Genomic DNA, 14,425 nt, shown 5'->3' with positions numbered 1-14,425 from the left:
TCAGAGTCATGGTGGTATTTTCAGTGTGTGCATTGGACGGGGACAAAAGGCCTACCAATACCCCATAACCCTGAAGCTCAAAAAGCCACTCCGACTATGAGTGAGAGGAGTCAAAAAGAAGGTGGGAAAATGCCTGTGTGGCACGGCTGGTTAACGCGAGCGTTGCGGGTTAACTTTCAATCCGCAAACCCGCAGCTGGTTTGCGGTGCCAAAAAATAAAAACTGTCAAAGTTTATTCAAGTTGATAATGTAAAATAAGCCCGAATAGTGCGTGAAATGCAATCCATTTGCTGCACGCTCAAGCATTTGTAGTGCGATTTCTGCAGCTAATTTTTTGAATCAACTGCGAATTCAAACCGATTTATCTGATTTGTGGACAGACATATTAATCTGGGTGAGAACTAATAACATGGCCTAACTTTTCTTTTTCTTCTTTTTCTTTTTTGGAATGAATGGCTGACTGAACAGGCTGGATGTCAGAAGATGTTTGGCATTTGGCAGTGTGTTGTCATTATCCGAGCCGCTGGAGATAGGTTGACAGGGCCACTTCCTTTTGGACAAAACCTTTTCAGCTGAACATTAATGTGAAATGACAGGTGTTAAAAGCCACTTTGCAGGAAAATAATAATAATGAAAGAGAAAGGTGGGAATTTTTCCAGCAAAAAAAGAAAGAAAGAAAAAAACGCTTATTTTTTCGTGCTTATTTTTAACTTATTGCATGCAACACATTAACAATAATTTTACTTTTTTTCTCACTTTGTTTCTTTTTTCTGTTCTTTAATCTCAATCAGCTAATTAACTGATTTACTTGTACTAACTAATCGATTGTCAAACAATCCTCATACAGCAGGGAGGATGCTCTTCTTCAGCCTGCTTCTGCTTTCTGGGTGAAAGTTGCTCGGTGTCCCCCGCAATGCGATTCTTTTCGTAATCCATCAGACTGGTGATGGGGTGCACTGTGGGTTTATGGGGGGGAAATTAGCATAAATTATGAGTAAATCTGCGTGTGCGTGTGTGTGGTCCCTGGCATTGCAAACCCTCCAAGCGGAAAGGTGGCCCTGGCCAAAAGCTTGAATAGCAATAGCTCAAAATAGGCTTCCCATTTGGTTTTCACATTCATATAATTGACTTATGGATATTTTATACAGTTTTGACCACACCGTCCTCAAGGGTTTATTTGCATTTCTGAAGTACTTTCGAATCTTCTTTACATAAACACAATAGACTTGATTGCCTCATGAAGTTTTAGTTTGAACAGCGCTGTTTGCATTGTGTTGATGTTTTCATATCGTCTACTTCCGTTGTTCAGCTCTGGGCGAAATTAGCTGAGAAAAACTAATAGTGGGCTCATCAACAAACTTGCTCATGGCAAATTATTTTCTATGGTGTGTGCATTTCGCAAACAATGTTAGAGTGTAATTAGGGGAGGAAAGCAAAATGCATTTTCTCAGCATTTTTGCCTATCTGGGAAATCAGCTTTTCATTCAAATCCACGTGATGATGATGATGATAATAATAATAATAATAATAATAATAATAATAATAATAATAATAATAAAAAGACTGATCAGCATGCTAAAACACTTTATAAAATAGCTCCTTACGTACATCACTGCGCAAACAGGAATATTGTCACGTTTTTAAAACACGCATCTATTTTAAGAAAAACATAAATATTTAAAAGCATTTTATAATGACATAAATTTGCCACGTAGTTCCCTCACATAGCGTACTTGTGAGGTGCAGCTGTAAAGTCCGCTGAAGAAGTATTAGCGCATACCTTCACACACTGAGTGCCATCGCAGTTCAATTCCGGTTACCGAGCCTTCTCGCCCCTTTTTCTGTCTTCAAATGGAAATGATTTCCATTGGCCCAAGGTGTCCATGTAAATAGGTGTAAATGAAACCAGATTATGCCTTCCTCCCAGCCCCCTCCTCCCATGGCAATTGTCATGTGATAGCAAAGAGGTGGCACATTAATGGAGCGCCTCTACAGGGGTCTTTTCTGTTCATGTCACTACATAAAACTATCAGATGGTTAGAGGAAGGCCATGGAGGCATACGCTTAGCTAGTCTTATCAAGGACGCCAAATGAAGTCCATTCAGCTCTGCTAGAGGGACAAGCTGACTTACTTTGGAAGAAAGACTCGCAGCAGCCGTCACTCCATAAATGTGCACCGTCCTCGACCGTGTTCGCCTGCACACTGCAGAGGCGCTCAGAGTGGCTGCTTTGCGCACGACCCAACTCCGGCTCTGCCTGCACTGAAACTTTCTGCGGCGGTTGTTTTCATGAAGAGCAGCAAGCTTTCGCCAAGGAATTAAAGGAAGCTACTTTATTATTATTATTATTATTATTGCGTTTGCTGAAAAAATACACCGAGGATGCCTCGTCCGGGGAGAAACACGTACAGCGATCAGAAGCCACCTTACTCCTACATCTCGCTCACTGCCATGGCGATCCAGAGCTGCCCGGAGAAGATGCTGCCACTCAGTGAAATTTACAAGTTCATCATGGATAGATTCCCTTATTACAGAGAAAACACCCAGCGATGGCAGAACTCTCTGCGTCACAACCTGTCATTTAACGACTGTTTCATCAAAATCCCCCGGCGCCCAGATCAACCAGGTAAGGGCAGTTTCTGGGCTCTGCACCCCAACTGTGGGGACATGTTTGAGAATGGAAGTTTTTTGAGGCGCCGCAAAAGGTTCAAAGTGTTGCCCGTGTCTGATCATTTGGCTCCCAGCAAGCAGTCGGATGCTGCCCATTACCTCCAACAGCAAGCCAAGCTGAGACTGAGCGCCCTGGCAGCCACCGGCACACACCTCCCTCAGATGTCAACTTACAACCTCGGAGTGTCTCAGTCATCAACTTTCAAACACCCCTTTGCAATTGAGAACATCATCGCCAGAGAATACAAGGTCCCGGGAAGTCTGGCGTTCTCCACCATGCAGTCCATGTCTGCCGGGTACCCGCTTCACAACCAGCTGACGACAGCCTGGCCCCACATGTACAACACTAGCGTGATTGACACGGCGGCCCCAATATCCATGGCAAGCAGCGACTACAGTGCCTATGGCGTGCCCATAAAATCCCTGTGTCACGGGGGACAGTCCTTACCGGCTATCCCGGTGCCAATCAAGCCCACCCCGACGTCCATGCCCGGTTTCTCGGCGCTACCTCCCCACATCCCCGCGTTTCTATCAAACTCTCCACAGTCTCTGAGTCCGACGTCCCCACAGACAGCGACGAGCCAAAGCAGCCCTGCAACCCCGAGTGAGACTCTGACGAGCCCCTCCACTCTACAGTCTGTGGCTGTGCACTAACCACCTGAACTTTTTCTATTAAACGAACTGCTGGCTGGCTCCAAGGCCCCTTTACCAAACCCAAAGTTTATATTTTCTGCTGTTGGAATCAAGGCGAGTTGCAGTTTGCATATCGATTTATTTGTGTTCGTGTTGAATGTGTCGCTTTAAATTGTGTCAAGTCCAGCACAGAATCGTACAGTATTGCTCTTGAAATCATAAATTATTTGATAGTTCTATTTTTCAGTTTATTTTAAAATGCGAGTGTTGAAAGTGGAGCCACTGAGGGGATCCAATTGGAGGGCTGTGGGGAGGTGGGGGGGAGTTTGTTTTGGCAGTATCAACTCTTATTTGAAGGTGGCTTCCAAATCCCCCCGTTGCAGTTTCTCAATTCCATCAACTGGCAAAACTTTTGCACCGTTTCTGTGTGACCACTGTAATGTCAATGAAATTGCGAGGCAATGACTTTTTGTTTGCTTTTTTTATAAAAAGAAAAAAAAATACTGGAATGATGGTTAAGGGTATACCAAATAGGAATAGGGTTTAGATTTCTTCTTACCATCCCTGTAAGAAAAAAAGAAAAAAAGAAAGCAAACCGAGTTACGAAATTCTTTTCAATATTGAAAAGTAGAATTTTGAGAAGTCCTCAAAATGCAAGATGTGAATATTGAAAATAACTGATACTAAAAATGTTGTAAAATGCACTTTTTAGTTTTATGTTTTAGATATCTATTTTCCAGAAAATGTTCTGTGAAGCATTTAATTTAAAAGGCTGTGGTGACCATGTGTATCAGATGCTGTAAATTTGTACTTTTTTTTTTAGGTAAAGCATGCATTTTAAAATTTGTGTTGTTGCTGTTGTTGTTGTTGTTGTTGATGATGATGACGTGGGTATTGTTGTTGTTTTAATTGTTTTTTATTATTATTATTTTTTAAATTTTTTAAATTTTTTTTGCAAGCATGCGTGCTTTCGAAAAGTGTGCCAACAGTCTGCAATGAATTGGAAAAAAATGGTCATCGAAATATTTTCTCATTAAAAGTGAAGTAAACAATCAAAATGATTCTGAAGATTTTATCTAAGACGATACGAATTATTATTATTATTATTATTATTATTATTATTATTATTATTATTATTATTATTATTATTACAAATGGCAGCTTTTTTGATCGTGTAAATGTAACTTTGGGGATTTGTTTTACATTTCCGTCTAATAATAATAATTATAATAATAATAATCTTTATCCAGAACTGGATGATTTTACGAATTTTATGAATGTGAGAAAGGCAGTGGAGGCTGTGGGCAGAGAAATGAATCGTGCAGCCGATTAGGATGCATGGAGCTGCGATGCCCTGGCCACAGCGCAGACAACCAGGCTCATTCATCAAGCTGAGCTAAACACGATTAGGCCCGACAATAAACATTTAGAAAAGCTGCAAACAGTGTCTAAATTAAGTGTTACATAATTTCGACTTCAGACGTCACAGAGGGTAATTAAATAAGCGCCATGTTCATTTTTTCCCCCTCGTTCCTATAAAAAGAGCATCTGAACGTTTCAACCTTGTGCTTTTTTTCTATTTCAGGGGACATTATCCAACAGGTTGTGTAAATACAGACGGAGGGAGATACCTACGTAGGCTGCCAAATACGCTTTTTTAACTTTTGTGTGTGTGTGTTTTTTTTGTTGTTTTTTTAGTGTTGAAAAAATAACGTGACGTTTCTGCATCCTCTATAGAAAAGCAACAGCCTATTTCGGGGCATTGAGCAAATACATTAGAATTCCGTCACTTTATACAATCCAGTAGATCAAATAAGGGGGCTCGGGCCACTTCATTCTCCCTCATTCACTTGTATTGAAAGTGCAAAGAATAGTAAACTTAGACTGGGCCACCAATGTAGATTTAGCCTTTTTTCAGCAAGACAAAAAGACTGATTTTTCACAAACACATTGCTGACTGGGGAACTAGGAAACGAGCTGCGAGACCCTTTTGGAATTTAAATCCACCCCTCCCCCACGGACTGTTTGTACAACAGTGTTAGCCCCCCCACCCCTCCACCCCAACTTTGTGCATCTTTGTGTGTGTAACATTAATTCTGACTCTGGGTGATTAGATGTATTTAAGATGGAAGACCAGATTACAATTTAGAAGCAGATTAATCAGAAAATAATAATTAGGCTTGCATTAAAACCACATTAAGAAATGGAACTTTTTATTTTATTTTAATTAAGTTAAATAAAAAGAAAAAAACTCCTAAAACACCTGTTTTACAGAGTGGGGGGTAAAAACAGTACTGTTTTAAGTAGTGCAATATGTATATATATATATATATATATATATATATATATGAATGTGGATTTTTTTATATTTGAATTTCAGTGTCATTTGTCTTATTTGTACTGCATTGCTAAAAGGTTTATGTAATATAATAATGCAGATAAACGGCTGTAAGGAACTTTTGTGAATAAGAAGTCATTTATTGTTAATACAACCCAAATGTGAAACGCAAACACAACCAGTGTACAAACAGAAATGCAATATTTTAATGTTCATTTAAATCATGAAACTCTGCCATCCTACAGCTCTGTTTCAGATTCACTGGATGGTTCAATTTAATTGTATTGGGGGGGGGGGGGTATATAAAGGTATTTGGTGGGCAGACAATCAACTCAGTTACAAATATATGAACACTACAAGCTTGATGAAATGTGCAAATTGATTTAACCTTTCCCAGAGCCAATGGGAGCGTCTAAATCTCCTTGCTTTAAAGTAACAGGTGGGAGGTAAAGAGACACGTCTGACACTTATGACGCTGTAAAAAAAATCACATTTTTTCATAAACCCATATGAATAGATTATTTTTTCCTTTACTAGCAAACACAAACCCAGCGTTCCCTTCAGCAAATAAATGCCAGCCTTGCTGTTTCACTCCCTTCTTCAGCAGCACCAGTATGAACTCAGCGGTATAAACCAAGTCTGCATTGTCCTTATTCTCTCAACTATGTTCCACTTATACAAAGAAGAAGGTCATCTTAGGCAGGGGATGAAATATAGACCACATGCAAAACCCCAATGTTGTAGTTTAATTAAAATAATTCATTAAAGTGGAGGCCCAAGGTAATTAGCATGTATAATTTATGATTTGCTTAATGCATGCAGGCAGTGGCCTCTGCAATGAACTCAACTTAACCTCAAGCAGGGAACTGATATGGACAGGGTGCTGTTATTTACTATGTGTTTACTGTTTAGATATTTGTCACGAGGAAGCAAGTAGAAAATCCTGGCTGCTTCCAATGCACACAAACAACTTGTTTCTTCGGTGCTTATCTTGTAGATTTATGCTCAGCCATAAGAGAGGATGTCATATTTGCTGAGGGGAAAATATATTGGGATTTGCTCTCACCTTTATCCGTTTTTTTGGGGGGGGGATATATAATTGCATTTATTCAGCTGGTCACTACTGTTGAAAATAGTTTATGCTGCCTGTTTGAGCTGACAGAATGAGGACATATATGTACAACACAAGGTAATTCTTCCTCGCTCCCACTGCAGACTGCCAGAAGTGGCTTTTAGAAGAAGCAAATAATCACTGATAGACAAAATTTGCATTAATTATACTCAGCAAAATGTCAGTGCTTGACTTGCGTTTGGCATTTTGTAGCATGGCTAGTGGCTTTATTTTATTATTCCTTGCAAGTATGTGCAATTTGTATTTAAAAAAAACCCAGTAAAACAAATATTTTCAGATGGAGCTGTGGACCATGGTAAACAGGTTTATTTTAGTGGTAAGCAGGGCAACTTGAAGCTCTCCTGATGGGTAAAAGAGTAGTTGTGGATTAAAAACAAATCTCTACTTTCAGACATTTACGACTGAGTCTCTTTTAAACTTGAGAGCTTGAGGCCAGTTAGGGATTTATCCCAAGGTTTAATCCCTGGGAAATAAAGAAGATAAGCTCATATGTTTAGCTTATAATAAGTACTGGAATTATATTTTACAACTTTCAAGACATACTCCTGACTTACACATTATCAGTCCAACAGTATTTGGTCAAATCCTGAGTCATAGGCTAAATACATTACATGGCTGTGTCGCAGGGCAAAGGGCAGGTATAGCGGGCAGCTGGAGCGAGAGAGACGGGGGGAATGCAGCAACATTCAAGGCTGGCTCAGCCAAACACCCATGTGTGCATGAAATTAGAGTGTCAACATCTGATTCATGCTGCTGGGTGGTGACTGTGAAACAAATTATGTCAGCGGGTGGCAGCGGCGAAATTCCACTGAGCTGCAGCAGACGGTGGCTGTGCGGAAGTTATAGGCCATCGAGTCTGTTTTATAAACTGCGGTGAAACTTTTTTTACGCCATAAAGTTTATGTGGTTCAGATCATATTCTCACTCACATCACAGAGATGGTGTTTCCAGCACAGAGGCAGGTGTTGTAAAGGAGATTCAGTGGTTCTAGGAAATGAGGTGATAATTGATATTCAAGATAAGAATGCTTATTGTGACAGGCTGTGAGGTGAAAATGAGTCCCTGTTGTTACACTGTCAGCACAGTTTTTTCTGAATTATATATGTATGTTCATCTATATGTGTGTGTGTGTTTATAAGTAGAACCCCTTTTCTGTACAATATATTTTTCTGATTCTGTATAATTCCATGTATTTCTTCTGATTCAAGCTAACTTGAATAATAAATTGAATAATATACATATGGATTAGCTGTTACAGGATATCGTGTATTGGCGACAGTCACTGACACATTTCCCATCTTCATTTTACAATATGTAATGTAACGCCATGACACTTCTATATGTAGATGGATCACTTGTTTTTGCCTGAGTGTGTGCAACTGTTGGGCGGGTTGAGACAAGGTGAGAAACACAACCAACACAGAACTATTCATCAAATTTCGAGCTGTCATCCTGAACTTTAAGCAACTGCGTGTGACTCACGATTAAGTTATGTTGCATTTTGGCGCATAAAGGGGTTCAGCAAGTAGCTGAACGCATATCTAATCCTATTAAATGAATTACAGATTTTTAAAAGTGTTTTTACTCCCCAGTTTTTGGTAATTGGCATGCCTGTGAAGGGCGTGTTTTGGGGATTCAAAATATCTGCTCTGTCCCAGCTTGCCTTGTGTATCCTAGTGAATCTGTTGGATCGGCAATATTTATCAAATTCTGTTTTCCAAAAAATGGCACTATGAGAGATTTCACCAAATGCTTGTCATACAGAGCTTCATTGTGGGAAGCAAGTAAACTTCCTGCAAATAATCTGCTTTAATGAAGTTGCTTAACAGATTTGGCACTGCAATGTTTTGCTTCTCGAGTGCTTTAGATGTTAGGTGTCAGAACTGTAACTGATTCTGTGGATTTTAGCAGGCTGCTATTTCCCCTTTTAAATGTGGGACGAAAAGCTAATTTATCACCTTTCCTTGGGATCTTATCGTACTCTCTCCAGCCATAAACTAACACTTACAGAGGACTTCAAAGGTGCAATAGGTAGCAGAGGTGAGAAACGCACATACATCCACTCGGGGCTGATTTCTTCCACACAAAAAAAAAGAAAAAAAGAAGAAGATGGAGCTGATTAGCAGGAGTGCGCAACAAGCCCCGTGGGGCAGCAGCTGGAGGAGAACTCCCAGTGGGAGCAGGGAGAGGTGTAAGTTTTGACAGCTTCTGTCTCTCCCCTCTGGATAGTGCGGGGTCAGGGCACCCTCAGCGGGCCTGGGCTCAGTGCCTGGTAGGAAATCGTCAGTAATTGCCATTCAGCCAGGGGGACAGAAACCGAGACAACAATAACCAGTGAAGAACATACAGCCCATTTCCTCTTTGTCTTAATGTATTTGAGGAGAGGATGCTACCTCCTCTCAACCAGAACAAAGCTGCAATAAAGTTCTCACAATCAAATCCAGTCTTCCAGAAGTTGTTGAGGAAGACGGGAGCTCTGGCGTGACCAGTTGATGCTGTGCACTTGTAGCCTTTCCTACCCCAGAGAAGGCCCAGATGGGCTGTTTGTTGTTGCATAACAAGACTGCATTGTTTTGTTAATGTAACTTCATCTGTCTTTGATCTAATCTCATGGTGTCATGGCCGGTGTGAAAATCCCCATTAAGTGCATGATCCAGCACTATGCTCTTTGTGATTGTGATAATCTTCTGCATTGAAATTCCACTTTGTTCCTTTGTTTCTTTGTTAGCGAATACAATGCGAGGTTAATTAGCAGCCACTGGTAACCTCTGCGTTCCTGGATACTTCATCACAGCTGAAGTGTACTCTTCACTGGGAAACGGGGGCCCGCTGGCACTAACAAGACCAAACACGAGGGCTTGAGCCAATTGAAAGTAAGCAGAATACAAACGCGGCAGTAAGTTAATCCCTTTCAGACTAACGCACGGGGCCCCAAAAGTATAAACTGTAATTGTCTCTTCTTCACATCATTAATTGCTCTCATCATTGTTTTCCTTTCTAGAAGTGAAAACACACAAAGGAAAAACCGACTAAACCGGCGCCGCATCACAATATATTTACAGGCGAGGTTGCAGTGGTCGCATTTGTCAAACATTAAAAGATGTTAATTCGGTTATTATCCGATTCCAAGGTGTCATAGTGCAATTTTCATTCTTCCGCGGTGCAGAAGCTCTAAGCACGGTGCATTTATCTGCAATATTGCCCTTCCGCCACTTCAGATCTCCCCATTCCCTGGTGGTCTAATTTATGTTAAGTCACAAACCTCCCCTATGGCTGTTTTGAAATGTTCAGAATGGAGACTGTGTGCTCCAGGTTTATGCCAGCGCCACAATCCCCTGTGTAATTGTTCTCTATGGGAAAGCACATCTCAGTGAAACCATCTGCAAGTCCATGGGGCAGTTTCCTAAGAATGAGTGGACTTCTTAGGGGGTTCCACAGCAATCCAGTTTCTCTTGTGAAGCAAGTAATTAATTCAAATCTCAGGAAGTCAATAGCTGCCTGGATCAGAGGCATGTAGCACGCAGCTGCTGATACCTCCGAACACACCGCTTGTCCTCTCAGGAAGTCGCCGGACAAAAAGGTCACAATGGGCTCACACACCCATACAAGGCTCACATAACGCCACTTTTTCTTAAAAAAACACAATTTTTGTGTACTCTTATCACATGGTGCACTTCATCAGTCTAATTGTCATGACGATAAGAGTCACTAGTACACTTGGGAACTGGGATTCTTTATGAATGATGTAATATCCTGTCAATAAGTGAGCTTTCAAGGTTCATTTGATCCTCTAGCTATAATTATTTATCTGCTGCTGATCACTTTGTTCCTGACAATAAAAGAAAAAATAAACTGCCCTATAACTGGCTTGCCATCATTTAAAATACTGGATTGAATGTGACTCCCCAAATAGTCCGAATTGTTTTCATCTAGAGTTGAGTTTCCAAAGAAGTTTCTGTGTGGCAGCTTTTGTGATGATGCGTTCAAAAAGTGGTTGTTCTTCCCATTTTCTGCTTTTTTTTGGCTCATTAAATTCATTAAGAAAAGTGCAGAATGATGAAATGCGATGAAAGAGCCAGGGAAGCACTTTAAGAACCAAAAATGAACATCGCTTGCTTGCTTGCCGCCTCCATCTTTCTTTTCTGCGAGCTGCAAAGTAGAGCAGACGAGAACAATGAGTTACTTCAAGTTATTTACGCCTGAAGTTGACCGGCTGTGCTTCACGTTACTGGATCGCTCTCGTGAGCAGAAACTGAAGGTGCTGGACTGTCCGCACCGCCTCACACGTGAAATCAAAGTTTAGTCTCTTCCACTTGCGTGCATGATCTCCAAGCTGTCAAATCAGAAGTCAGTAGGAGGAGGAAGACGGTTAGGTGTGTGGGGAGTAAAAGTCTCTGATTCACAGGCAGTAAACTTCTCGCTTTCCTTTTTCTCAAGATGGGGCAGGGCCAGGATAAATGCCTTTCTGGGCTGCTCCCCTACAGCTCATTGTTATCCAGCCCATGGAGGAAGCCACTGCTGTGCTTCCAGCCTGTCTCTGACAACAAGTGTAAATAAGGCTCTAAATAACAAACAGAAGGCATGCAAGTCTGTGTGTGTCACAGTGAGCTTCTCGCAGCTCTGCTTTAGCCCTGCACTGGCTACCTTAATGACTCTGTCAAAGGGAGCGTGCAATGGTCTGCTAATTTCTTTTCTTTGGCATCAAGAGATGGAAGTGTAGTGGACTAACGAAATAAGAAGCCAGTATGTATGTGTGTGTATGTGTGTGTGTTAGTCAGGGATTATCAACTGACTGTAAAAGAATTGGCAAGACACAAATAAAAATATGATACATGTCATATGGTATTTAAAGGTGATTTACACTGTAGACTGGGCTACTATGAAAATTACATTTTGCAACATGTCAGCCTTTGGAACAGCTTTCTTTTGCAACTCTAGCTTGTTCTTAGCTAGTTTGATGAGCAAATTGTGGGAAATAACTCAATGCAGAATGATTGGTGCTGTATATGGACCCTGCAGCAGTGAATGAATTATATGCCTTATTTATGAATCACTTTCCGGGCATGTCAAGTAATTATAAAGAGCTACGGTCACAGCGGATTCCTAGCTTTGCCTTATGTTTCACTCTTTATTGAAGTTCTTCTTTCCTTACCAAAAGACTGCTGCCCTCAGCACTTGTCAATACTTGTTAACATTTTTGTTTGCATATGATTTTCTAAGTCCTCATGGTGTCACCCAAGTCTCCTTCCACTTGACCTTTGGCAGTCAGGAGCCCTGCTTCTTACTACGTGAAGTGTGTGTTGTGCTGCTCGATTGAGAGCCCTCGAGCATATCAGCAGGTTATCAGTTTGCCTCCTTCTGACGTCCTCCCTGGTTTTGGCGTGAGCATTGTGCAGGGCCCGGGTAAAGGGCTTGTCCTTCTGGCCACAAATCAGTGGAGAAAGCGAGCTCGCATCTTCAAAGGGTGGGCTTCTCACTGTGATTTACAGCCCCCACAGAGACAAAGTTAGGCACGGCCACTGTCTCTGCACCTGGGCCTTTATCAAGCGGCCAGGATGAGCTCTTTGCAGAAGACATTCAAATGTACAAGGAGCAGATTAGGCTGACTCAATCTTCTTTTGCCCGGGGAGAGAGAGAGAGAGGGAGAGAGAGAGGGAGGGAGAGCAGGAGAGAGAAAAGAAAGAGAAGTGACTGACTTCAAAAAGACCTCTTTCCCTGTGCTTTTTGAATGAGTGAAAGAGTTTGGGAGTGAAAACAGCCTTGTGTATTCGAAGTGCTAATTCACAACTTATTCCTCTAATACACTCATGAACACTTTTAATTGTGTTAGTTCGCATTCCAAAGACATGTTTGTAGCTTTTAATTGGAGGTCTCTTTGAAATCATTGAAATGTATGACTTGTGGGGCCAACTTAAACAGTTCTTATGTGCTTGGCTTTGGAGGCTGCGTGGCTGCTTTTCATTCCCATGCCTGGGTGGCACCCAAATATTGGCTGTTAGAGTAAAAGTGGTCCTGATACCAACGTAAACACGGGTTTAAATAAAAAGAAATCTTTTGGACTTTTACAAGTTATTAAAACGTCTGGCACAGGTTTTGGTAACCTTTATTTTTCTCTTTTGAAAGACTAACAAAGATTTCTTTCTAACTTGACATTTTTTTGTTGATTTTTAAGAGCAAATAGCAACACTACAACCTCTAGAGGAAGGTATTTAGGTATAAGTTTGGTATCATATAACTAGATGCAAGTGCAATGCATGCAGAAATTGAGAATTTCACTTTTCGTGTCGAAATCTTTTAAGTTAAATAAATGAAAGTGTAAAGATGGCGCTGATGTGTAAGTGTGTGTGTTTGTGTGCGTGTATTTTTGCACAGACTGGGTGGGGTGCGGAGGGGCTGCAGCATATCTCTCTGTCAATCTTCACACATGTCCGCGGTGTTCAATGGAATCTGGCAACGTCTGCAAGTCTCAGTTACTTTCTTCCGATAAACTATGGACTCCTTTATCCTTGAATGATTTTTTTCTTAAGCCATTCTGCCTTCCACTCCTGAATCATCCTTTAATCCAGAGAAAAGACCTGGAGAACTGGCTGTCATTTAATGCTGCCACTGCCAGGACTCTTAGCTTAAATAAAGTCAGTGTAGCATGAATCTAATTCTGTGGATGTATGGGCCTGGGACGGTGAATGTTGCGTCTGGAGAGCCAGTCCCCCCTCCTCAAAACCTCAGTGTGGATGCCTGGCGACTGCACAGTTACCAACAGTGAAAGGACCACCCACTTAGGATTGAGAGGGGATTTGAAGCTTCCCTGCCTGCTCATTCCTTTCCAGGCCTTTCGGATACTGTTTGAGCTCATCCAATTGTGCCACTCTTACCATTATTGTATGTCTTTCTGCAGGCAAGTGTCAATCATTAATCTTAGGCTTATATCTGCGTGTGTCTTGAAGTACTTGACAACTTTAAGTGTACTTTATTAGGTCAGACTAGTCAAATATGTCGAATGTAACAATACAACATGTGTCTGTTCAGATATTAGCGGCAGAAATCTTTGACAGAAACAGCTAAACAGAAATTTCCTTTCAAAAAAAAGCGCTTTCTGAAATTTTTGTTGTGAAGCAGTTTTCCCAAACGCTTGTCTCGTTTGAATTCCGCTGTGCCAAACGAAGCGTCCCGGGAGCTTCCCTCTCTGCTTTTGCCAGATTTTCTTTGAGGTCTTGTATATTTGGATTTCCCGCTTCACTGCTCCACCCCAACGTGTTCATTTCCAACTGCCCATCTCCATTTACAACCTGTTTTTATCAACTTTTTTCACAAAGCGCAACAAAACAGAGGGAGGAGAGTCTCGCTGCTTGTAGGGGGGGCTAACACAGCCGGGAACATTGTCCATGAACTTCTCCTCATCTCCATCCCCCAGTGTTATAGACAAACAATCCTTTCCATATGCAGTGGAAGGGGTCATGGCGTTAACAGAAGGAGGAATGCTTTGGGGAGAAAATATTGTTCAGCAATGACACAGAAGTAATTTGGGTCTCACTGAGTGATTTCATCAGGACCCTTTGTTGCCTCAAAGTGTTTGACCCAGAGGTCCCTGTCAGCCCCGTTGTTAATGGGAGCCAATGCAGAGTGACAGCCCCAGAAAGTAAAACATTTTACTAC

The 14,425-nt window shown here is 41.4% G+C and overlaps 1 protein-coding gene and 1 long non-coding RNA gene across 3 annotated transcripts in view; both read left to right on the top strand.

Annotated features, from left to right (window-relative positions):
- LOC146704592 (uncharacterized) overlaps nt 1–14,425 on the top strand; it is an 82,502-nt gene that overhangs the window by 25,356 nt on the left and 42,721 nt on the right. The window lies entirely within an intron of this gene.
- On the top strand, nt 1,987–5,834 carry foxb1a (forkhead box B1a). Its single transcript, XM_085461847.1, has one exon. It carries the CDS (start codon nt 2,382–2,384, stop codon nt 3,321–3,323), a length of 942 nt encoding a protein of 313 aa, XP_085317973.1. The 5' UTR covers nt 1,987–2,381; the 3' UTR covers nt 3,324–5,834.

This window comes from Copadichromis virginalis, linkage group LG7 (assembly GCF_057382275.1).
Source record: "Copadichromis virginalis isolate Kocher_CV1m ecotype Utaka linkage group LG7, C_Virginalis_male_GT1.1, whole genome shotgun sequence".
Lineage (NCBI taxonomy): Eukaryota > Metazoa > Chordata > Actinopteri > Cichliformes > Cichlidae > Copadichromis > Copadichromis virginalis.
This window is presented reverse-complemented; position numbering and strand designations above follow the sequence as displayed.